Below are 24,983 nucleotides of genomic sequence, written 5' to 3' on the forward strand. Positions count from 1 at the left end.
TCTAAGCTATGCACAGTACTCCTTCAGAACTATGTGCACTGTACAAGTGACCTATTTTAGAAGCTCTAGAATTCTAATTACCACTTCCTATGCTGAGATATTAATTATATCATCATTCCTTCTAACAGTGACTACCTAGGTTGATCCTGTCTCAAAAAAGAAAGAAAGAGAAAAAAGAAAGAGAAGGCCTGATTTTTTTTTTTTTTTTTTTTTTTTTTTAGGCAGGATTTTACTCTAACCCAGGCTGACCTGAAATTATTATGTAGTCTCAGAGTCGCCTTGAACTCACAGAGATCTTCCCAGCTCTGCCTCCCAAGTGCTGGAATTAAGGGTATGTGCCACTGGCCTAGGCTTGTATTCTTTGAAGACTAAATACAGACTATAATATGACCAAGACTAACTACATTAATAGTCCTCACAAAAAAGGGTTTTTGTTTTTTGTTTGTTTTTGTAATTTAAGGAATCGAACCTGGGTCCTTTGGCTTTACAAGCAAGCATCTTACTCTCTGAGCCATCTTTCCAGCCCCCTAAAATATATATATTGCTTAATGTGAAGACAATGTTTAAGTAATTGTAACCACTGTCCTTTCTTCATTTTACAGGAGATGAAACTGATGCTGAGAGAATTAATAATTAGGAAAACCTTTGAAAATAACAGCAAAATTCAACCCCAGATTAATTAGGGCCCAAAGCCCACCTTACTTCTATTTTACCTCCCTGAGTTCTGAGTTAGGTGCCCAAGTAATTACCAGCTCATGTAATCATCCAAGGCATCATTACTTGGTGTCTTGCAGACAGACTTTGGGTCAATCCACTTAGGTACTGATATTGGTGGTGACTGCTTTGAAACTGAAAAGGCAAGTTGCTCAATAGTGGCACACTTCTGCTAAAAGAAAAAATTAAAATATTACAATTTAGAGTCTTAAAATTTGTCATAATAGTCTAACAAATAACATAAGCTTTAATAAAAATAAAAACATAAAAAGTAAACTCATAAAACAGGTAGGCATAAGCATTTTCCATTTTAATAACTTTTTAGTATAGATCTTTTACTTCAAACTTTTAGCTCATCAGATTCTCCTCTAATAGGTTATGTATCAGGAAGGCATATAAAATTGTTTAATAGAACAAGACCTAATATTTTCCCACCATTGAAACTATTACAATGCATACTAGACTTTTATAATCTAAGACAGCAAGGACTCGATCTGTAACTCAGTAGTAGAGCACATTATTGACTTGCATAGATGCAAGCGTGTACAGACACACACACACACACACACACACACACACACACACACACACACACACGTCCTATCCCAGTGTAGCCAAATACTAAGTTAGCAAAAATTGGAATGGTAAATGCCTTTGTTATGAGTCATAGAACCCATAGATTTCATCTTGTACAAATCCAAAATGGAGAGGAATACACATCCTCTACAGCAAGAATCACAGACTGGAACATACAGGTGGATGGTTTGCTATTTATTTTTATAAAGACAATACTACTGGAACATGGTCATGCTTATGTGTTTACAAATGATCCATGGCTGGCTTCATGCCCTAAGGAGAGTTGAAAAGTTACAAGAAACCAGAGCATACAAAACCTGCTAATCCCCTGTCTAGAACATGCACCAGCCCCTGATCTACAGCATTCTGACCACATCAGCATTCTGACCACATAAGAACCACGTTCTTCTTGGAACTGTTAAGTAACAAAGCACTTTTCTGTCCACTAAGGTTCATTTCACCATGCAGACAATTTGAGTTATTAGAAAACATGATGGATTACATTGATTTCTCTATTATAACTTTAACCTATTAGTCCTCATTATGCTTCCAAAACCACAATGGACAGATACATTCTACTTTCTATACTACCACCTTCTTAAGTTTTAAAAAATATTTTATTACTTGAGAAAGAGAGAGTGTGAAAGTGTGTGTGTGAGAGAGAATGGGCACACCAGTGCTTCCAGCCACTACAAATGCATGTGCCCACTTATGTATCTGACTTACGTGGGACCTGAAGAATCGAACCTGGGTCCTTAGGCTTCACAGGCAAATGCCTTAACTGCTAAGCCATCTCGCCAACCCTGTTTGTTTATTTTTACAAGGTAGGGTTTCACTCTAGCTAAGGCTGACCTGGAACTCACTCTGTAGTTCCAAGCTAGCCTTGAACTTACAGCAATTCTCCTACCTCAGCCTCCCAAGTGCTGGGATTAAAGGCATGCACCACAATGCCCAGCTTAAGTTTTAAAGTTAGTTAATGATGTCTTTTCTTGGGTACATTTTCACTTTCATTTAGTACATGAAAGTACGTACATACACTGGTTAGTGAGGAGTATGTGTTTCAGAGATAAGTTATTGGACAATGGAAACAGGAAACAGTGATTGCAGCATGCTATGTTGACATTTGGTATTTTCTAGGGAAGAACTAAGGACACAAGTATGTGTAAAGAAAGAGGAACAAAAATGATTACCAGAAGATACAGTACTCAACTGGAAGCCCAGCTGTAGGTCAGCAAAAACTGTGAACCTGCTGTTCTTTGTGTGACCCAGAGTCAAATACCTTTAACAAATGATGGATTGTTATGAGAATTTTGAAATGACAGTGGTGAGTAGGAATAGGAGTGTTCCAGAAGCCTCAGAAAAACAAGCCTGTAGAATGCACTTGGGAAATAGGCTGAAAACAGTAATAAGAAATTTGCAGTTATAAAGGTGTGAGAAAAAAGTAACCTTCTTTCAAGAAGGCTGCTGGACAAGCAGAAACTGAAGAAATGAGCTGTTGTGCTGTTGTGTTTGTTTCTAAGTGTGCTATTCAAGTTTCTTGTGTATTTGCACAACCAACTTTACATTATTTTCATCTCCTAAAAAGAAAGTCTATACACCTATTACCCACTCCCAATTTCTCACTGTACTCAAATCTGACAACCATTAATCTACTTTCCATTTTTGTGGATTTGCCTATTCTATTATCCTAGCAAGTGATAATATGTCCTATGTAATAAGCTTCTTTCCACTAGTTGTAGCATGTATCAATATGTCACTGCCTTATCTATAGATATCCCATTAGATGAATGCATCATATATATTCATCACTTGACTTTTTCCTCACTTAAGGGCAATTATGAAAATGCTACTATGAATATTCACAAATATCCACAAATATTTGTGTGGATATATGTTTTCAATTCTTGTGCCTATAAACCCAGGAGTAGAATTAGCTCACATGAAAACTCTACACTTGCCTATCTGAGGAACTTTCTGAGTATTTTGTAGAGTGATTGTACCACTTTGCAATCTCACCATTGTTTTAAATTTCTCCAGATCTTCACCAACACTTGTCTCTTGAATCATAGCCATCCTGATTGGCATGAAGTGGTGTTTGTGACTTTGATTTGCATTTCCCTAACAAGCCATCCTTTTTTCTGTTAGTGTCAGAGACTGAACCTAGGGCTATATATGGGCCAATCATGCACTCTACCACTGAGCTACATTCCCAGTCCTTTGATTCTGAAATCAGAGCTCTACTCAACCTACCAGTTGAACAAATTCCAAAAAGAACAAGAAGTGATGCTTGTTTATTTTTTTTATGAGAGAGAGAGAGAGAGGGAGAGGGAGAGGAGAGAGACGGAGACAGAGGGGCAGATAGGGAGAGAGAGAATGGGCGCACCAGGACTTCTAATCACTGCAAACAAACTCCAGACACATATGCTACCTTGTGCATGTGGCTTTACATAGGTATTGGGGAATCAAGCCTGGGTCCTTAGCCTTTAAAGGCAAGTGTGCTTATTTAATATAAGCCATGATGCAACCTGCCAGGAATTTAGAACTTACCATGACCATCTGTTATCTATCTCTAGTAACTAGACCAGAGGCCCTGGAAATCTAAGGGGAAACAAGAGTCTTTCAGCAGGTTCCAGTGTTTTCACAGTAACATTCAGATAGCATTTGCTCTTTTCACTTTTACTTTCTTACAAGTATATACTGGAGTTTTCCTAAAGACTATGTGACGTACAATAATTAAACAAATTAAACATAAAAACAGATACAAGAACTCATTTTTATGTTATGTCAATGATCAAAAAGATTTGCAAAAATTTTAAAACAGCCAGGCATGGTGGTGCATGCCTTTAATCCCAGCACTCAGGAGGCAGAGGTAGGAAGATTACAGTGAGTTCAAGGCCACCAGACACTACATAGGGAATTCCAGGTCAGCATGAACTAGCATGAGACCCTATCTTGAAAAACCTTTTGGTTTTAAGAGGGGGGAATACATATATGTATGTATGTATGTATGTATGTGTGTGTGTATATATATATATATATATGAAACTTTTCTCACTGTAGTTGATGAAAATACCTTTTGTAAGTATTATTCACACAGTAAGCATGTTTAAAGTCCTGATTTTCTAACCAGGTAGGCAAACACAATAATGCACAGAACTAAAGCTTTTTATAATGGACTTAGTAATTAACTGTGTAGGAGTCTCAATACCAAAATATGTGAGAACCACTGAATACAAAAGAAACACCTCCTCTGGGAAAACAAACAAACAAAAGAATAAAAATGAAAAACCTTTAGTATCTTCATCACAGTCATCTCTAATGGCCATAGAGCATGCCCAGTCAGCATCTGTAAATGCATGGACTGGTGAGTCAGTATTTTTCCATGTTGGGAGATGTGTAAACACAGAGGATTGTTAAATGCTTGGGAAGACACCATGCTTGTTCTGAGATCAGAATAGTTTCCCATAAAAGATGGATGGGAAACATTTTAGACTTTACAGACTATGTGGTCTCCATCACAACCAGTTAACTCTATTGATATAGTGCCAAGTAGCCATAGATAAGCAAATAAATGGATGTGGCCATGTGCCAATAAAATTTTAAACTTTATTTATACAGGGAACTATATTTGGACCATAGGCTTTAGTTTGCCATTTCCTGCAGAAGTCAACCAACAATCCAGGAATACTACTGAAAACAGAATTTAGCCTGACATATATTCAACTGAATCAATAACTCCTGATTACTGTATTATTAACAACAAAAAGTCTTTTAAATAAAATATTCCAAAAAATATGCCAAATAAGCACTAAACAAAAAATATTTATCGTGCTCATCAGACATGTATTAGCAACAAAAATAATGTATTTTAAGGGAAAAGAAACTTACTTCTCTATCGACCTTCGGGGTTACATCTGGAACAAGCCGCTGACTTGGGAGTGCGGCAGGATTCTGGTTTGCACTCTCTGCCTTGCTCTTGGATTGCCACTGCTTGTGCTTGCTTTCTGGAATCCTTGGTTCTGGGTGCTCTTTAGTTTCTGAAATTGTATTTGTTTTCATTAGGCACCAAGAATATCTGATAATAACAAAATTAAAGTCAGGAATAGTGACATCTGCCTAGAGTCTCAGATACTCAGGAGGCTGAGGTAGGAGAATCACTTGACCCTACAATTTTGAAATCAACTTGTACATCACAGCCAGACCTCATGTGAAAAAACAAGACAAGGACTAGAGAGATATCTTAGCAGTTAAGATGCTTGCTTGTGAACCCTTATGACTCAGGTTTGATTCCCCAGTATGCACATAAGCCACATGCACAAAGTAGTGTATGCTCCTAGAGTTCGTTTGCAGTGGCTAGACATACCCATTCTCTCTCTCTCTCTCTCTCCCTTTCTCCCTGTCTCTCTAATAAATAAAACATTTAAAAGACAAAAATAACAAAAGCTTAAGTCTAAGAAATAGAACATGTTACAAATTACACGAGAATTTTGCTTTTAAAAATAAAGAAAAAGGGCTGGAGAGATGGTTTAGCAGTTAAGGCACTTGTCTGCAAAGCCTAAGGACTGATTGATTGCTCAAGACCCACGTAAGCCATATGCACAAGGTGGCACATGCGCCTGGAGTTCATTTGTAGGGGCTAAAGGCCCTGGCACACCCATTCTCTATCTCGCTCAAATTAAAAAAAAATAAATAAATAAATAATAAAAACAGGGCTACGAACTTGCCTTTAGCCAATCGATTTTATAATACTGGAAGGCAGCCACCTTAATAAATAGTTATAAAAGTTTAGATGGCACAAAATGGTGTATATAAATGGAATTCACTTGCATGGGCAAGAGACCTTGATGTGCTCCCTTTTTCTCTCACAAGCAAAAATTTTTTTTTTTGGTCAGAAAACACTAGATTTAAATGCTCTGGCTTTTAATAAATAGTAACTGAAAAGCATAGGATATTATAAATATATAAAGCATTACTAATAAAGAGAAGATAGTTCTTTTCTTAAACCTTTAACATAAATTTCTACCTTATATTAGTTGAAAATTTACTGTATTAAGGACTTATAAACAAAAATTCTTCAACAGCAAATTTAATAGGGATGGGTAAGATGAGCCACATTGTATCAGCCCAGGTTCAATTCCCTAACCACCTACATAAAGCCTTCATTTGCATAAACATGGACAACTTATTTGTAGTGGCAAGAGACCCTAGAGTGCATGTGTGATTAAACTCATATACACATGTGCAAATAAACACATAAAAACCTTACAAAATACATTTAATGCTTTATGAACACTAAAATTCTATAGTCACAAAAGTTCTAGATAAAGCATGAGCAACACAAGAGATAATAAATTATACTGAAATTGCAATCATTCCTAAAAGTGTAACTTGCCATAACTAAATAGGAAAAGAAAAGTACATGTTCACTCAATAGACAAAAGACATTTGATGAAATTTAATACCCAATTGCAAAAAGAAAAAAACTAGTATAATCTAGGTCTAGAGCATTACTCCCTCACTTTGACAAAGAGTAACTAAAACTTCTATAGCAGCTATCATTCAAAGGGTAGAACCATGAAAACTTGTCCTTAAAAATAATAAATGACATTTATCATACTAATAACTGGGGGCTAACTCCACAATGCACGGCCCATTTTCAATAACAAGGAGGGTCTAATGGGAGGGGGTAGATCACAGATGAGCCTAAATAATGGTACCAAACTGCCTGTATTTACTGAAAAGAAAACTAATAAATTAAATTAAAAAAAATAATAATAAATGAGGGGCTGGAGAGATGGCTTAGCAAATGAACGCTTGCCTGTGAAGCCTAAGGCTCAATTCCCCAGGACCCACGTTAGCCAGATGCACAAGGGGACACACACGTCTGGAGTTCTTTTACTGTGGCTGGAGGCCCTGCCATGCCCATATTCTTTCCTTTTCCTTTTCCTTTTCCTTTTCCTTTTCCTTTTCCTTTTCCTTTCCTTTCCTTTCCTTTTCCTTTCTTTCTTTCTTCCCTCCTTTCTTCCCTCCTTTCTTTCCTTCTTTCTTTCTTTCTTTCTTTCTTTCTTCTCTCATATGTATATATATTATGTATGTATGTATGTATGTATCTCATATATATATATATATATATATATATATATATATATATATATATATCTGCCTCTTTCTCTCGGTGTCTGTCACTCTGAAATAAATAAATAAATAAACAAAAACAACAAAAATAATAAATGAGGCAAGAAATTCAACCATTACACTTTCTACTTATCATTACACTGAAGGCCTTAAAAGATGCAAAAAGACAAAGAAAATTGGAAAGAATTTTGAAGAAAAATTTATACTTTTATATTTATATTTACATTTATATTTTCAAACAACAAGATTGTTGACGTATAAAAACCCAAAGAGGCTAGGTGTGGGGCACATGCCTGCAATCCTAACACTCAGGAAGGCTGAGGCAGGAGGACCAGGAATAGGAGGACCATGAATTTGTAGCCATCCTGGGCTACACAACAAGTTCCAGGGCAGCCTCAGCTATAAAACAAGACCCTGTCTCAAACAAAAACAACAACAAAACCCTGAACAATATGCAGGAAAAGAACTAGAATTACTTTGTAAATTTAACTATGTCAGCATGTCTAAGATCCATAAGTATATATCAATTAGTGTCCTTATAGGTTCACTTACATCTCATATTTCGCTGTGTCTCTCTTTTTCTTTGTTTTGGTTTTTCAAGGTAGGGTCTTGCTCTAGCCCAGGCTGATCTGGAATTCACTATGTAGTCTCAGGATGGCCTCAAACTCACAGCAATCCACCTACCTCTGCCTCTTAAGTGCTGGGATTGAAGGCATGCACCACCAAACCCGGTTTTCTTCAAATTTCTATTTCTTAAAATAATGGACATTGATAGGCTGGACAGATGGCTTAGTGATAAAGGTGCATGCCTCTGAAGCCTAAGAACTCAGGTTCAGTTCCCCAGTTCCCATGTAAAGCCAGATGTACAAAGTGGCACATGCCTCTGGAGTTCATTTGTAGCTGCTGGAGGCCCTGGTGTACCCATTTTCTTTGTCTCTGCTTGAAAATAAATAAATAAATTTGGAAAAGGGAGGGTGGTGAAAGGGGATTATGATCATGGTATATTATCTATATTTATGAAGTTGTCAATAAATAGGGATCAAAGGCCTGTGCACATCTAGCAGCTGCCTTTTTCTTTTTTGAGTTTTAAAAGATACAGTTTTAGCCTGCCACTCAAAATGTACCTAGTCTTATTTACTGCTTCTGTACTGTTAGTTCCTTGTTTTTGCTTTTTTTTTTTTTTTGGTATAAGCTACATGCCTTCCACCTGAAACAACATAATTACTGTGGCTGCTCCCACTTAAATCCTAATGGCTCTTAAAATTTTCTCTTCCACAAAATATGTCCTCATTTTCCTAAACTCAAATTATGTCCTTAAAATTGTCCCTCTTGAATTCTTGCTGTATTTTACTTACAAGGCTCTCACAATTTTTACATTTTACTCAGCACTGTCACATCATGTTGTTATGTTGCGATATGGTGTCATGTTATGTGTGAGTATACATACACATTGGATTGGAGTCTCCTTAGAATGCTATCCTAAATGTTCTTGTGACCATGTAGTAGAATTTGAAGTCTGAGAAGAGATGAAAATGTAGACTGTCATAAAGAAACTGCTTTTGGGCTCTTTGCACAAAAGAGCTCTCATGCCAACTGGAAAGAGAAACTTAGTAGATTTTCCCTTTTCTCTTTTTTTATGTCTTTTTGACAAATGACTTCATTTGCTACAGGATTCAGTATTTTTTTTTTCATGTATTCTAGAAAAAGGAATTAAAATGTAAAGTAGGAGAGACTCACATCACAATTCTTATATAACTCATCTGCTTTCTCAAAATACAACCTGGCCTTCTTATTAAAGAAACAAGTATGGGCTGGAGAGATAGATGGCTTAGCAGTTAAGGTGCTTGCCTGCAAAGCCAAAGGATCCCCGTTCGATTCTCCAGGACCCATATAAGCCAGATGCACAAGGAGGCAGATGCATCTGGAGTTTGTTTGCAGTGGCTGGAGGCCCTGGCATGCCCATTCTCTCTTTCTCAAATAAATAAATTAATTAATTAATTAAATGAATGAATAATTTTTTAAAGCATTTGTTTGAAAATAAAAAAGAAACAAGTATAAGATTCAGTTACTCTTACCTTCTAATTTAGTTAGGAAACTTGGTTCAGTTTTATTCTTCAAGGTTACTGAATCAGTATTAGGTTCAGAACTCTTCTCATCAGACACCAGAGATTCCATGGAATGTATATTTTGAAGATGCTACATGAAAAGTATCGAAAGATTTTGAATAAAAGTTCTGTAAGCAGCAATAGTAGTACTAATTTGTATTATTCAAACCATAACATTGTATCTATGTGAAAAGACTAACAAAATTATTTTCCCCCTTTAAAAAAAAACTGCTAGCATAGAAAGAATTAGGTTTCATTGTGTTTAAAAATTATCTCTAGAGTCAGGCATGGTGGTGCACTCCTTTAATCCCAGCACTCGGGAGGCAGAGGTAGGAGGATTGCCATGAGTTCAAGGCCACCCTGAGACTCCATAGTGAATTCCAGGTCAGCCTGAGCTAGAGTGAGACCCTACCTTGAAAAAAACAAAAAATATATCTTCTACTTACAAGTATGCTCACAAACTCCCAGAAAACATTAGCTGAAAAGAACGGGAAGGGTCATGACCACTAATGTGGTGAATCTACCTCTAATGAGTGTATTACTCCATTGTTATCATATATTTTACTTAGGACAGTTACAAAATTAGAATCCAGTACAGAATAGGCCTAATGACAAGACAAAATTTAAGGATTTTGTTTACATAATTGTACTTTGCTGTTTTTTGTTTGTTTATTTTGTTTTGCAGTGCTGGGGAATGAACCCAGAGCCTTGCACATGTAGCCAAGTGGTCTACCACTGCGTTAAATTCCTATTCTGATTAAATTTTATTACCCAAAATAACAGTATTTATAAAAATTAATACCTGAATAATGTTAGCACAGAGAATACTCTTTTGGTGCAACTAAGCACTAGTCTCTAAGATTAGAGAAAACAGCACAGATCATGAGACAGAGAGAGATCACAAAGTTAGAGAGATCACAAAGTTAGGAAAGTGCAAAGTCACACCCCTAGTGCTAGCGGTGTAAGTGAAGCTTACTAATACTAGAACCCCTAAGTCACAGTGCATTGGGAACTAAAACCACTTTCAGTGTAAAGTTAACCAAAGTTGGGTCTATGTACTCACCTCCACCTAAATAGTCTGGATATTGTCTAAGGTACCTTACCAGAATCAAATGATTAAACACACCAAGAAACAAAACCCAAGGATAACAGCTTCCACAGCTATTTCCAAACACAGGATACTAAACCACTTAAACATATGCCTGACAAACATACCTCATGCTTGAAAGAGATAGTTGACATTGCTCTACTACCTTACTTTTGGAGAATAGTCTAGAACTTCTGTACCACCTCCTAGTTGGTCTCAGATCTGTAGTGGTTTCACTAACACTGTTGGCAATATAAAAATCCTAGATTCTTTCCCCAGAAGAAGCTCTATAAACCCCAGGCCAGGAACCTCTGCTTCAAATACAGACTTAAGACGGAAATACCTTTAAACCCCTCAATTCATAGAAATCATTTCCACTTGGTTTAGATCCAGGTGCAATCAACTCTCGGCATTCTGATCCAGATATCTGTCTGTTACACATGAAACAAAATGGAATAGTTAACATTACTTCTTCTTCAATCATTTTAAAGTTAGATTTTAAATATACTTTTGCATACACACACACACACACACACACACACACACACACACACATGCAAAATATCTACAAATAAATGTATCATAAATATTTACACACACGCACTTTGAATTGGAAACATCTCTTTAAAAAGGCATTCTTTAAAGCAACATGATTTGAGGAGGCAGGGGAGATTGCTCAGTGGTCAAAGGCACTTGGTTACAAACCAGGTGGCCCAAGTTCATTTCCCCAGCACCCGGATACAAAGAGGTACACCTTTCTGGAATCCCAATGTGCCTATGACAATGGCAGGCAGAGCCGGAATACAGGAGCTCATGGGCCAGCTAGACTGCCACACATGCAGCAGCAAAACCAACAAGGGACACTCTGCCTCGAGCATGGTGAACACATTTAAGACTATACAGATTAAGGATAAGAATCATGGAATGATCTGTTTTGTGAGCATCCATTTCTAACCAACAGTCTACTATAACAGACATAACAGTGTAGCTGGAGATTGGGTGGGAAGATTAGTTTTTGTTTGATTTTTAATTTGGGGGAAGTGAAAGAAAGTTTCTTTTATGCTTAAGTAGACATTTGAAATGAACTGAAATGGAGGAACAAGATGAAATGATTACCATAATAATATGGAGCTTAAGTAAATATAACAAAATACCTTTAGAATTACTAATACTTAAAGCCAAAATATAATAGCACCTCACTTAATGAAGACATCAACTACAAACAGTAAGCATTGTTTCTCAACTTAATTAGCAAATGAGAAAAATTTTCTTTGGCTAAGCTAGAATACTCTATTAACAATTCTTTTTTTTTTTTTTTTTTTTAAAGACAGTTTTGGAAGAATCCAGGCTACCCTGGAACCCAGAGTATTCCTGCCTCAGCCTCCCAAGTACGGGATACAGGCATGTACCTGACATATACCCATGTTTCTATGAGGAAATAAGCATCCAAATTAAGAGAGGAAGTATATTAGCTACTGAACCTGTCATACACACATACACATATTTTTTTTTACTTTTAAAGAGATGGGCATTTGCTATGTTGTCCAGGCATGCCTCAAACCTCTGGGCTCAAGAGATATTCCTGGCTCAGCCACCCTACCTGGGGACTACAGGCATTCATCACCTCACCCAGCAGCTAATTAACTTAGTGTTTCCTTTCTTTCTTCTCTCACTAGGAACAGAATTCTACCAGAGACTATCCATGAGTAAGAAATGCTCAAACATCCGGACCTTTAACTCAAAGAATATTCACAGCTTTTTAGACTTCATGTTGATTTAATAGCTTTCTGATATATTTCCCAATTTTTAAAGTTTCCTTAATGAGGATTTTTGACGAGTGAGAAATTGAAAAAGGTCATTTTCACTATTCTTTGTTTCTGACATTTAGAAACTCAGTAACTGGCCAGGCATGGTGGCATACATATGTAATTCAAACATTTAGAAGGCTGAGGCAGAAGGATCACTAGTCCTGGCTATCCTGGGTTACATATTGAGACTTTATCTCTTAAAGAACAAAAAAAAAAAAAAAAAAGAAAAAGAAATTTAGTACTTTCTAATACAAAAAAGAAAAAAAAAAACAAAAACATTTTTTTTTAATTGTGCCAAGTTTGGTGGCACAAACCTGTATTCCAGGAGGCAAGGAGGATGGCAGGTTCAGGTTCAAGGACTGGATGGGCTGCAGAGTTCAAGGCCAGGCTGGGAAAATTAGTGAGATCCTGCCTCAAAAGTAAAGGAAGAATAAGGCTGTGGATGTATCCCAGTGGTTCAAGTGCTTGACCAGCATGTATAAAGCCCTAGCCTTAATCCCTAGTATTGCAAAGAACATTAAAAACTTAAACATAATTACTATTATTCAGTACAAGAGTAAGATATTCTGCCATCAATATTTCAACATCAGCATTTAGAAAGCTAAAACTCTTACCTTTTTGTATAATTTGGCAGAGCTGAACCATCCGTCTTCATGTGACAGTCTGGGCTATTGAGAAGGTTAACTGGGACTCTTCCAAAGGGGCATGACTGGAAATGGTTTGAAACATTAAGTCACTAACTGAGACATACAAACACCTCACCACCATAGCCTTTATAAGCAGGTTGAAAATAACTTACCCGTTTGGTTTTGCTTGTCTGTTTTATGGGGTTCCGATGACTTATTTCTGCATCTTGTGGTGGCATATTCTCTCTAAACAGAAAGAATAATATTAATATGCATCAACCTTACTGCTAAACATTGTTACATTTGTATGAAAATATCTACATAGGTGTAGACATGATGAGCATGCAAAGATATAACTTAGTTTTCTTACCCATACAACAACCTGGCCTTAGCAGCCTGTCCCCTGGAGTCACAACTCATATTTCTGTTTTGTAAATGTCCAAGTGAACTGGAGAATGATTCCTGGGCTGCTAGTGTTGTAGATGCTGCCAAAGTTTCAAAATTGTGGTTAAATTTGCAAGAACACAGGAGCATACACGAAGAGTAATCATACAAATAAAAAGATTTAGGGCTGGAGAGATGGCTCAGCTCAACAATTAAAGGCAACTGCCTGCAACGCCTGATGGTCCAGGTTCAATTCCCCAGTATCCATGTAAAGCAAGATGTCCAAAGTGGCACATGCATTTGGAGTTCATTTGTTGTTGCAAGAGGCCCTAGTGTGCCCACTGTCTTGCCTGTCTCTCTCAATGCAAATAAATAATTTAAAAATATTTATAGAGTTAACTTATAGTAATTAAGGTTACACAAACATAAAGATGTTATCAAGGTAATTATTTCTAAGTACCTCTTCAAATTCTCTGTCTCCCTGAGGTAAAAGCACATTTCCAAAAAGACAAAAGTCATTTTCTTGCTATGATCAAGTTGTTTTTAAAAGTTTTTATTTATTTATTTGAGACCGACAGAGAGAAAGAGGCAGAGACCGAGAGAATGGGCGTGGCAGGGCCTCCAGCCACTGCAAACGAACTCCAGAGGCGTTCGCCCCCCTATGCATCTGGCTAACGTGGGTCCTGGGGAATTGAGCCTCGAACTGGGTTCCTTAGGCTTCACAGGCAAGCGCTTAACTGCTAAGCCATTTCTCCAGCCCTGATCAAGTTGTTTTTAATGTTATCAATGGAAGTTTTATAAAGAATTAATTAACTTTCAGCAAGGTAGTTAAGATATTTTACTTATAAAAGTCTTCCCTCTTTTCAACTATCTGCCAATTTCCTTAGATTTTTAAATAGTTTGCCTAAATGACATTTCTCTCTAAAATTTTAATCTTAATCCATATTTGTACCACTGCAGAAAATATAAGCACACATTAAGTCACCTGATAAACTTTTCTTGTCTTCCTCTGAAAGCAGCTGCTTCTTTTGGAGGCTTAAGTTACAGAGGGCAATTTCCAGCATCTCTAGTGGTACTGCTCCGCTTTCTACAGCTTTATGAAGAAGTTGCTTACTTTTCTTGAAATTGCCTAACAGAGAGGAACAATAATTGTTACCTTATGTAATACCCTTCACTCACCATCCCCAGTTATTTATTTGTAAGGACCTAGTAAAAAATTTAGAAGACTTATGTATATTATTGCATAAATAAATAAGCCATTTCTCACTCCATGTTATCAACTCTTTTATAACCATTCTTTATTTATTTGAGAAAGAGAGAGAATGGCCATGCCAGGGCCTCTAGCCACTGCAAACAAATTCTAGATGCATGTGCCACCATGTCATCCAGCTTATGTGGGTTCTGGGTAATCGAACCTGGGTCCATAGGCTTTTTAGACAAGTGCCTTAACTGCTAAGCCATCTCTCTCCAGCCCCTTTAACAATTCCTATTGTTTCATTATGCAATGTGTAATTGATGTAATTGGGTATTAGTTTATCACTAGTCAATTTTTAGAAATAAGATAAGTTTAACAAGGAAGTAAAACAGAGAAAGCAAAGGCCAGACAGCACTCAAAAATAGCTAAACTGACTTCCGGGTAAGATGGCAGCAGAGGAGCCATGCCAAACCAGCCTCTGGAGGGATTGAAGCAAAACCCCAGCAAAATACACTCTTCTTCTGAAAAGTGAAGGAGTATAGGTTATTCTTTGACACAGCAGAGAAACAGGAGAGACCAAGATACACCAGAAAGTAGGAAAAGGCCAGAGTCGCTATGAGGCTCTCACGCCCTCTCCCCACCCATGCTCCTGGCCAGTGCAGTCCCGCCAGGCGGAAGCAGCAGCAGAGACCAAGCAACAGATTTTTCAACTCCATCAGCCTTCTTGAAAAGTTAGGAAATCTGAAGGAAACCCAGCTAAGATCAACTTAAGAGCTACAGAAAGTGCCAGCAACTCCAGAAGTCTGAACTTTCTCATCCATCACCCACCATCAGAACTGTGAACCTCCAGCATTCAGCCCCCCAGTGGCAGTGCAGCCAGCAGAGCTGATCAGATTCAGTTGCACAACACGTAGGGGTCGAGGAGGGCACTCAGCATTGGTGAGATTGGAAGCCACCCCAAAAGGTAATGAGGCTGACTGACAAAAACAAAACAAAACAAAACAAAACAAAAAACACGGATACAGGCCTGTAAGAACTAGTCTCTCTTTTCTTGTCAGGGCAGGATATGGGGTGGATATTCTTGGTTGGCTTTACCATTTTCAAATAACCTGCATTTGTGGGTTGAATATTATTGCCTCTGGTGCTTTCATATATATAGGGTCTTTATTTTTTGCTTCCATCATTATTAGGGGCAGGGTCTGATCCAGATCCAAGTTGACCTGCATCCCAATTCAGAACAGAAATGTCTGCCTTCCAGCTGACAAGATTAAGGTTGTAGAACAATATACTTCCCTAGGGATTTTGGCCTTATAAGACTATCTCTTTGTTTTAATCCCTACAATTGCATACTTTATGCTGGTTTTTATTGACTGCATATGTAACTCGGTTGAAGTTTAAAATTTGCCAGTAAATTATTCTACCCAATCCACTAGAATACTTGCTTAGCAAGCAAACTCAACACCTAGGATTACGTCTGTAGCTTGACTGGGGGACAAGAGCTACACATGGCACCTTGAACTCATAATCTGAGGGTATATACAGAGGTGGATTACCACACCTGGGAACACTGCAGATAAGTAGAAAACACAAACATCAAATCAATTTAGGATGCAAAAGTCGCTACAATATAATAAAAGAAATTCAAAGAATCAAGACAATACAGTCCCCCCCAAAAAAACTATAAATACATCAGAAATGATCAACAATGAGACTGTTTTAGATGAAAAGCCTGACAAATAATTCAAGAAAATGATGGTATCTATGCTCAAAGAAATCAGAGAAGAAAAGAAGGGAATCAAAGAAGAAAACAAAGGAATTAAGAAAGAAAACAAACCTCTGAAAGAGAACGCAGGAAACCAGCTTAATGAAATAAAGAACTCATTACAAGACATGAGTAAGCAAGTAGAAATACTGAAGAAAAACCAGGATGAATTCCTGGCTCTGAAGAATACCAACAATGAAATAAAAAACTCTTTGGAAAGATTCACCAGCAAAATCAATGAAGGAGAGAACAGAATATCTAAACTAGAAGACCAGGTGGCAGATCTAATACTGTTCAACAAAGAGAAAGACAAGCTAATAGCAAGGTATGAATGGGAATTTCAAGATAACCGGGACGCTATACAAAGATCAAACATAAGAATTCAGGGTATAACAGAAGGAGAAGAATTTCAATCCAGAGGCTTAGTAGGTGGTTTCAACAAAATTATAGAAGAAAACTTTCCCCAAATTGGGAAAGAAATGCCAATGCAGATACAAGAAGCTTTTAGAACACCAAACAGACAAAATCTGAAAAGAACCTCTCCTCACCATGTTATTATTAAACTACTAAACATACAAAGCAAAGAAAATATATTGAAAGCAGTTAAAGAGAAAAAGCAAGTCACCTACAAAGGCAAGCTCATCAGAGTAACTGCAGATTACTCAATACAAACATTAAAAGCCAGAAGGGCTTGGAATGATGTATTCCAATTTCTGAAAGATAACAACTGTCAACCAAGATTACTTTATCCTGCAAGGCTATCTATCCAAACAGATGGAGAAACAAAAAAAGGCTAAAGAAATTTATGACAACTAAACCAGATCTACAGAAAATACTTGAAGGAATTCTTAATGCTGAAGAGAAAGCAAAACACACACAGGAGGAAATAGAAAAAAAATAAACCACACTCAAATAACAGTTTAAACAAACGAGTAAAGGGAAAACAGGAAACACTACAAAATAAGAAGAATGGGGACAATAAATGCATGCCTTTCAATAATAACTCTTAGTATCAATGGCCTCATTGCACCATCCAAGACACAGCCTTGCAAACTGGATTAAACGGCAGGATAGTGCCATTTGTTGCCTCCAGGAAACTCATCTCTCAATAAAAGATAGACCCCTCCTTAGGGTGAAAGCAAACAGGCCTAGGAAACAAGCAGGGGTTACTATCCTAATATCTGACAGGATAGACTTCAAGCCCACATTAGTGAGGAAAGATAAAGAAGGTCATTTTATACTGATTAAAGGAACACTCCAGCAGGAGGACATTATAATCCTAAACATATATGCACCTAACATGGGGGCCCCCAGTTTCATCAAACAAACACTATTAGTCTTAAAGTCACAGATAACATCAAACACAATTGTAGTGGGAGACTTCAATACCCCACTCTCACCAATTGACAGGTCATCCTGGCAAAAAATGAACAGAGAGACATCTGAATTAAATGATGTCATGGAACAAATGGACCTAACAGTTATCTACAGAACATTCCATCCAAATGCTGCAGAATATACATTTTTCTCAGCAGTACATGGAACATTCTCTAAAACAGACCATATATTAGGACACAAAACAAATCTCCACAAATACAGGAAAATTGAAATAATCCCTTGTATTCTATCTGACCACAATGGAATTAAACTGCAAATCATCAACTAGAAAAGCTACAGAGTATACAGAAAGTCATAGAGAGTAAACAGCACACTATTGAATGATCAATGAATCATCAAAGAAATCAAAAAGGAAATCAATAAATTCATAGAAACTAATGATGATGATAATACAACATACCAAAACCTTTGGGACACAATGAAGGCAGTTCTACGAAGGACATTTATAGCTCTAAGTACCTATATTAAGAAATTAGAGAGTCTACAAACAAACAATTTAATGCTCCACCTTAAGGCCTTGGAATAAGAACAAGGCAAACCAAAAAGCAGTAGACAAGAAGAAATCATAAAGATTAGGACAGAAATTAATGAAATAGAAAATGAAATAGAAAAAAAAAATCCAAAGAATCAATGAAACAAAAAGTTGGTTCTTTGAAATGATAAACAAGATTGATAAACCCTTAGCAAATTTGACCAGAAGAGAGAACAGACAAAAATTAATAAAATTAGAGATGAAAAGGAACTATTACAAGAGATACCAAAAAATTCAAAAATTAATAAAATTAGAGATGAAAAAGGCACTATTACAACAGATACCAAAAAATTCAGACAATTCTAAGGACATACTTTAAGAATATATATGCCAGGCTGGAGAGATGGCTTAGGGGTTAAGCGCTTGCCTGCGAAGCCTAAGGACCCCGGTTTGAGGATTGATTCCCCAGGACCCACGTTAGCAAGATGCACAAGGGGATGCACATGTCTGGAGTTCGTTTGCAGTGGCTGGAGGCCCTGGCGTGCCCATTCTCCTCTCTCTGCCTCTTTCTCTGTCTGTCGCTCTCAAATAAATAAAAATAAGCAACAAAAATATTTTACAAAAAGAATATATATGCCTCTAAGTTTCAAAATCTGAAAGAAATGGACGATTTCCTTGACTCATATGATCTACCAAAATTAAATAAAGATGAGATAACCATTTAAATAGACCTACAAGTACAGAGATCCAAGCAGTTATAAAAAGTCTCGCAACTAAAAAAAGCCCAGGCCCAAATAGATTCACTGGTGAATTTCACCAGACCTTCATGGAAGAACTAACATCAATGCTTCTCAAACATTTCCATAAAATAGAAAAGGAAGGAGTTCAACCAAACTCCTTCTATGAAGCCAGCATCACCCTCATACCAAAACCAGGCAAAGACAGAACAAAAAAAGAAAATCATAAACCAATCTCCCTGATGAACATACATGTAGAAATTCTGAACAAAACTGGCAAACAGAATACATGAATATATCAAAAAGATTATTCACCCTGACCAAGTTGGCTTTATCCTAAGGATGCAGGGATGGTTCAACAAACGCAAATCAATAAATGTAATATCATATAAATGGTCTGAAGGAAAAAAAAAAAAATCACATGATCATCTCAATAGATGCCGAAAATGCATTTGACAAAATCCAACATCCTTTCATTGTAAAAGTATTACAGAAACTGGGACTAGAAGGAACATATCTCAACATAATAAAAGCTATTTATGACAAACCTAAAGCCAACTTAATTCTAAATGGTGAAAAACTCAAAGCTTTTCCACTAAATTCAGGAACAAAACAAGGGTGTCCACTGTCCCCACTTTTATTTAATATAGTACTGGAAGTCTTAGCTATAGCATTAAGGCAAGAGACACTCATAAAAGGGATACAAATTGGAAAGGAAGAGATTAAATTATCACTATTTGCAGACGATATGATTCTAAATATAAAAGACCCTAAAAACTCTACCAGCAAACTGTTAGAGCTGATAAACACTTTTAGCTATGTAGCAGGATACAAAACACATACACAGAAATCAGTAGCTTCCCTATATACTAACAACAAACATGCAGAGAATGAAATCAGGGAATCTCTCCCATTCACAATACAATTGCCTCAAATAAACAAATAAGTAAATAAAGCGCCTTGGAATAAACTTAACTAAGGAAGTAAAGGAGCTCTACAATGAGAACTTTAAAATACTCAAGCAAGAAATTACAGAAGACCCAAGGAAATGAAAAGATATCCCATGTTCTTGGATTGGAAGAATTAATATTGTGAAAATATCAATATTAGAAAAAGCAATCTACACAATCTATATATTTAATATAATCCCCATTAAAATTCCAATGACATTCTTCCCAGGAATAGAAAAAACAATCTTAAAATTCATTTGGAAGCACTAAGAACCTCAAATAGCCAAAACAATTTTGAGCAACAAAAAAAAGGTTGGTGGTATCATCATATCCGATTTTAAGCTGTATTACAAAGCCATGGTAACAAAAACAGCATGGTATTGGCACGAAGACAGACATGTAGATCAATGAAACAGAATAGAGGACCCAGACAGGCAGCTATAGCCATCTGATTTTTGACAAAAATGCCAAAAATAATCATTGGAGAAAAGACAGCCTCTTCAACAAGTGGTGCTGGGAAAACTTGATATCTATATGTACAAAGATGAAAATAGATCCTTGCTTTTCTCTATGCACAAGAAACAAATGGTGGATCAGGGACCTTAATATCAGACCTAAAACTCTGGAATTGCTAGAGGAAAAGGTAGGGGAAACCTTTCAACATATTGGCATAGGTAATGACTTTCTAAATGTAACCCCAATTGCGCAGAAAATAAAACCACTAACCAACTACTGGGATCTCATGAAATTACAAAACTTTTGTACAGTAAAGGACACTGTGAATAGAGCAAAGAGACAAGCTGCAGAATGGGAGAAAATCTTTGCCAGCTATACATCTGACAGAGGATTAATATCCAGAATATACAAAGAACTCAAAAAATAGAACACGAAGAAACCAAACCCAATCAAAAAATGGGCTATGGAACGAAATAGAAAGTTTTTACTGGAAGAAATACAGATGGCATATAAATATCTAAAAAAGTGTTCCTTAGCCATCAGGGAAATGCAAATTAAAACAACTTTGAGATTCCATCTCTCGCCCATCAGAATGGCTTCCATCACGAAAACAAATGACAATAAAAGTTGGCAAGAATGTGGTAAAAGGGGGGCTGGAGAGATGGCTTAGCGGTTAAGTGCTCACCTGTGAAGCCTATGGACCCCGGTTCGAGGCTCAGTTCCCCAGGTCCCACGTTAGCCAGATGCACAAGAGGGCACAAGCGTCTGGAGTTCGTTTGCAGTGGCTGGAAGCCCTGGCGTGCCCATTCTCTCTCTCTCTCCCTCTATCTGTCTTTCTCTCTGTGTCTGTCGCTCTCAAATAAATAAATTAAAAAAATGAACAAAAAAATTAAAAAAAAAAAAGAATGTGGTAAAAGGGGAACCCTTCTACACTGTTGGTGGGAATGTAATTTGGTACAGCCATTGTGAAAATCAGTGTGGAGGTTCTTGAGACAGCTAAAAATAGATTTGCCATATAATCCAGCTATAGCACTCTTAAGCATATATCCTAATGACTCTTCTCACTACTGTAGAGATATGTTTATTGCTACTCTGTTCACAATTGCTAGGAAATGGAACCAGCCTAGATGTCCATTCACAGATGAATGGATAATAAAGATGTAGTATATCTACACAATGGAATTCTATTCAGTGGTAAAGAAAAATGAAATTATGAAATATGCAAGGAAATAGTTGAATCTGGAAAGGATATAAAAAGTGAGGTAACTAAGGCCCAGAAAGCCAAATGCCACATGTTCTCTCTTATATGTGGATTCTAGATACAAATGTATAGACTTGTGTGTGATCTGGAAACAAAAATCTGTAACAGAAGCCCAAAAGCTAGAAAAAGGCTATAAGAGAGGGAGGAGAGGATAGGTCTTAAGAAGATGGTATTGTATGAATGTAAGTAGAACAGATTACAGGGAGGGGAGAGGCCTAAGCGAGGTCAAGGGAAGAGATTGTATAAAAGAAAGATGGGAGGGAAGGGTCAATCAAAACTTAAGATATTCTGAATAAGACATATGAAAACATACTTTCTTAAATAATGGCACATACAAAAGCCATAGATTGTTAGTAAAAAATTTTTAGTGCCTGGGATGGGATACCTTCCAGTGAATTGTTGGCCAGCAAGGTCCCTGTTGCCTCCAGAAAATTATAGGCTATTGCCAAGACCCTTGGCTTCCCATGAGAAAGAGATGGTAAGACCCTATTGCTGAAGACTTCACATGCCTGAGAGGCAAACTCACTGAGAAATGAAGTTGGTGCTGAGCAGAAAACCTTCTCCCAGTAGACCAGCCAACTTAAAGGTGGAAAAAGCTGCACTGTATGCAGTCTTATAGGAGATGGAACTTATCAGTGGTGAAAACAGTGGACACTGGAAGCCTCAAGTTTGGACAGACAGGCCAAATGACTGAATGAGTGCAATAGTAGCATGTCTTCTCTGGGGGAAACCAACTGCTCTCTAATTGGACCTAAGGCCCGCTCTATGGGAGGGAATACATGCCTGGTACTGAAAACCTAATCAAAAGTCTATGGCAGAGGAGGTTATGAGCCTTAGGGGTATAAAGCCAGCTCTTGTCTGGATAAATGCATATATTACTCTCATCAAATTGTCCTGTAAGCACCACACATAATGCTCATACTCAATTTATTAATAATAGTCTCACTTCTGGTTAGAGAAGCTTCTCTTTTCAGATGGTGATGATCACTGGGATGACCTAAAAGTGTCCAACCTTGATACATCTCACACGTTCCAAAGCTCAGGGTCCATTGCGGAAGAGGTGGTAGAAAGAATGTAAGAGCCAAAGGAAGAATGTAAGAGCCACTCGTTACATACAACTGTCCAGACAGAATTTGCCCTTGATATCCAAGACCTAGAAATGACTAGCAATACCCACACAAGACCCTCATGAGATAAAAAGATAATGACATCAAATTAAAAGAGAGACTAATGGAGAAAGAGAGGAGATATGACAGAGAGCAGAGTTATGAATGAGAAAGTGGGGGAGGAGAGGGTAGGGAAAGACCATGGTTTGTTGTCTATTAGTATAGAAGTTGTAAAAAAAATATATATGTATATGTATGTGTGTGTGTGTGTATATATATATATATATATGTATGACTTAAATATATTTATATTTATATTTTTAAAAAATAGTTAAACTAAGGGCAGGGCTTGTTGATATGCAGGCCTTTAATCCCAGGACTTGGGAGGCAGAGACAGGAGGAGCACTGTGAGTTTGGGACTAGCCTGAGACTACATAGTGAATTCCAGGTCAGCATGGGCAGAAGTAAGACCATACTTCAAAAAACCAAATGAAAGAAATAGCTAAACGACATTAGATGCTAGTCATCCTAAGAGTAACTATTTCCTATAAGTATTCATAGTAACATTTAAACATCAAGGGAAGATTGGAAACTTTTGCTAAAGAAGTCTTTCATCAGAAGGATTTGTATTAATAAAATGATAAAAATTAACCATCTGCTGTTAGACTTATCTACACCAACCCCTAAATATAAACTTGATTCCTAGTGATTTCTATGCAGTATAACTATATCATGTGTATGTACTTGGTGTTTAGAGTGTAAAGATGACCAAAAGATGACCTCTGGTTTCTGATAAGTTATACATTTTAAACAGTATGAGAAAATTTGATAGTAGTTAAATCTACATATTTACTGAGAGTAGCAATAAAATTTCCTATAATTGGGGCTGGAGAGATGGCTTAGCAGTTAAGGGGCTTGCCTGTAAAGCTAAAGACCAAGGTTCAATTCCTCAGCACACAGTAAGCCAGATGCACCAGGTGGTGCATGTGTTTAGAGTTCATTTGCAATGACTGGAGGCCCTGGCATGCTCTTTCTCTCTATTTGCCTCTCTCCCTCAGATAAATAAATAATATAATAAAATGTCCTATAATTGAGTATTTTAGTACACTTAAGGAAAGATGAGAACTAGTAATCCAAGAGCTTTGTAATTCTGATCATACATCCCTTTGAGAATTGGATAAAAACTAAGAAATGTCCTCCACCTCTACAAAAGTACACATCCAGACTAGTCTGTGCATTGGGATGCTGCCTATTTCCTGACATCAAAATAATTGGAATTTGGATCAAGAGGCTACCACCACATCACAATGACTTGAAGTTTCATGCTTACAGGCATGAAACTTATAGCAGACATGATGACTCACACCTTTAATCCCAGCACTCAGGAGGCAGAGGTAGGAGGATTGCCAGGAGTTCGAGGCCACCCTGAGAATACAGAGTGAATTCCAGGTCAGCCTGGGCTAGAGTGATACCCTACCTCAAAAAAACCAATAAATAAATAAATAAATAAAGTAATGTGATAGTACCCAGTAAGATCTACATTACTAGCATTCAGAAATCACCTGCATAAGTAAAAAGTTTAAGGTTCGCAAACCATCTGAGCTGCAACCTGGAGAATGTTCTGCAGTGAATAAACTACCTCTGGTACTATCATGGGGATTCTGCTAGAAACAATGATGGTTACTGGCTGATAAACAGGACCACTGTCGTAGTACATACAAGTATAGGGAAAATAGGAAGACTTAGTTGACTAGAGGCAGACTGAGAGTATATCTAAAAGCCTTCAGAAGCATGAACTTATGCTTTTCTGTGATATATTTAAAAAGGGAATACTACCACTTAAATGTTATACACACACACACACACACACACACACACACACACACACACATATATTTTGGTTTTTCACTCTAGCCCAGGCTGACCTGGAACTCACTCTGTAGTCTCAGGGTGGCTTTGAACTCACGATGATCCTTTTACCTCTGCCTTCTGAGTGCTGGGATTAAAGGCATATGCCACCATGCCCAGCTACACCCATATTTTAACACATTCTTCAGTACTATACAAACATAGCTTAAGAGTATATCTAAGTTCTAGCTTAAATGCCATTATTTTTTCAATCTACAGCTAGTGAAAAAAGCTATGCTCTTTTAGATGGTTCCTAAATCAAACACCACAAATACAATACTCATGTTTATTTCCATATTATTC

General features: G+C 37.1%; 1 protein-coding gene across 5 annotated transcripts in view; it reads right to left on the reverse strand.

The window, feature by feature from the left end:
• The window catches only part of Ttk (TTK protein kinase), a 47,818-nt gene that overhangs the window by 17,226 nt on the left and 5,609 nt on the right, over positions 1-24,983 (reverse strand). For 3 of the 5 annotated variants that reach the window (XM_045160948.1, XM_045160947.1, XM_045160950.1), the window contains exons 5-12: positions 14,421-14,564; positions 13,422-13,536; positions 13,225-13,297; positions 13,040-13,134; positions 10,961-11,048; positions 9,501-9,621; positions 5,179-5,327; positions 750-886 (exon numbers count right to left, since the gene is read on the reverse strand). In XM_045160948.1, coding sequence (XP_045016883.1) covers positions 750-886; positions 5,179-5,327; positions 9,501-9,621; positions 10,961-11,048; positions 13,040-13,134; positions 13,225-13,297; positions 13,422-13,536; positions 14,421-14,564 — 922 coding nt within the window. The remainder of the gene's footprint in view (positions 1-749; positions 887-5,178; positions 5,328-9,500; positions 9,622-10,960; positions 11,049-13,039; positions 13,135-13,224; positions 13,298-13,421; positions 13,537-14,420; positions 14,565-24,983) is intronic. The other 2 variants (XM_045160949.1, XM_045160952.1) reach the window with 1 other exon arrangement.

Source organism: Jaculus jaculus, chromosome 10 (assembly GCF_020740685.1).
Source record: "Jaculus jaculus isolate mJacJac1 chromosome 10, mJacJac1.mat.Y.cur, whole genome shotgun sequence".
In the NCBI taxonomy this organism is placed as follows: domain Eukaryota; kingdom Metazoa; phylum Chordata; class Mammalia; order Rodentia; family Dipodidae; genus Jaculus; species Jaculus jaculus.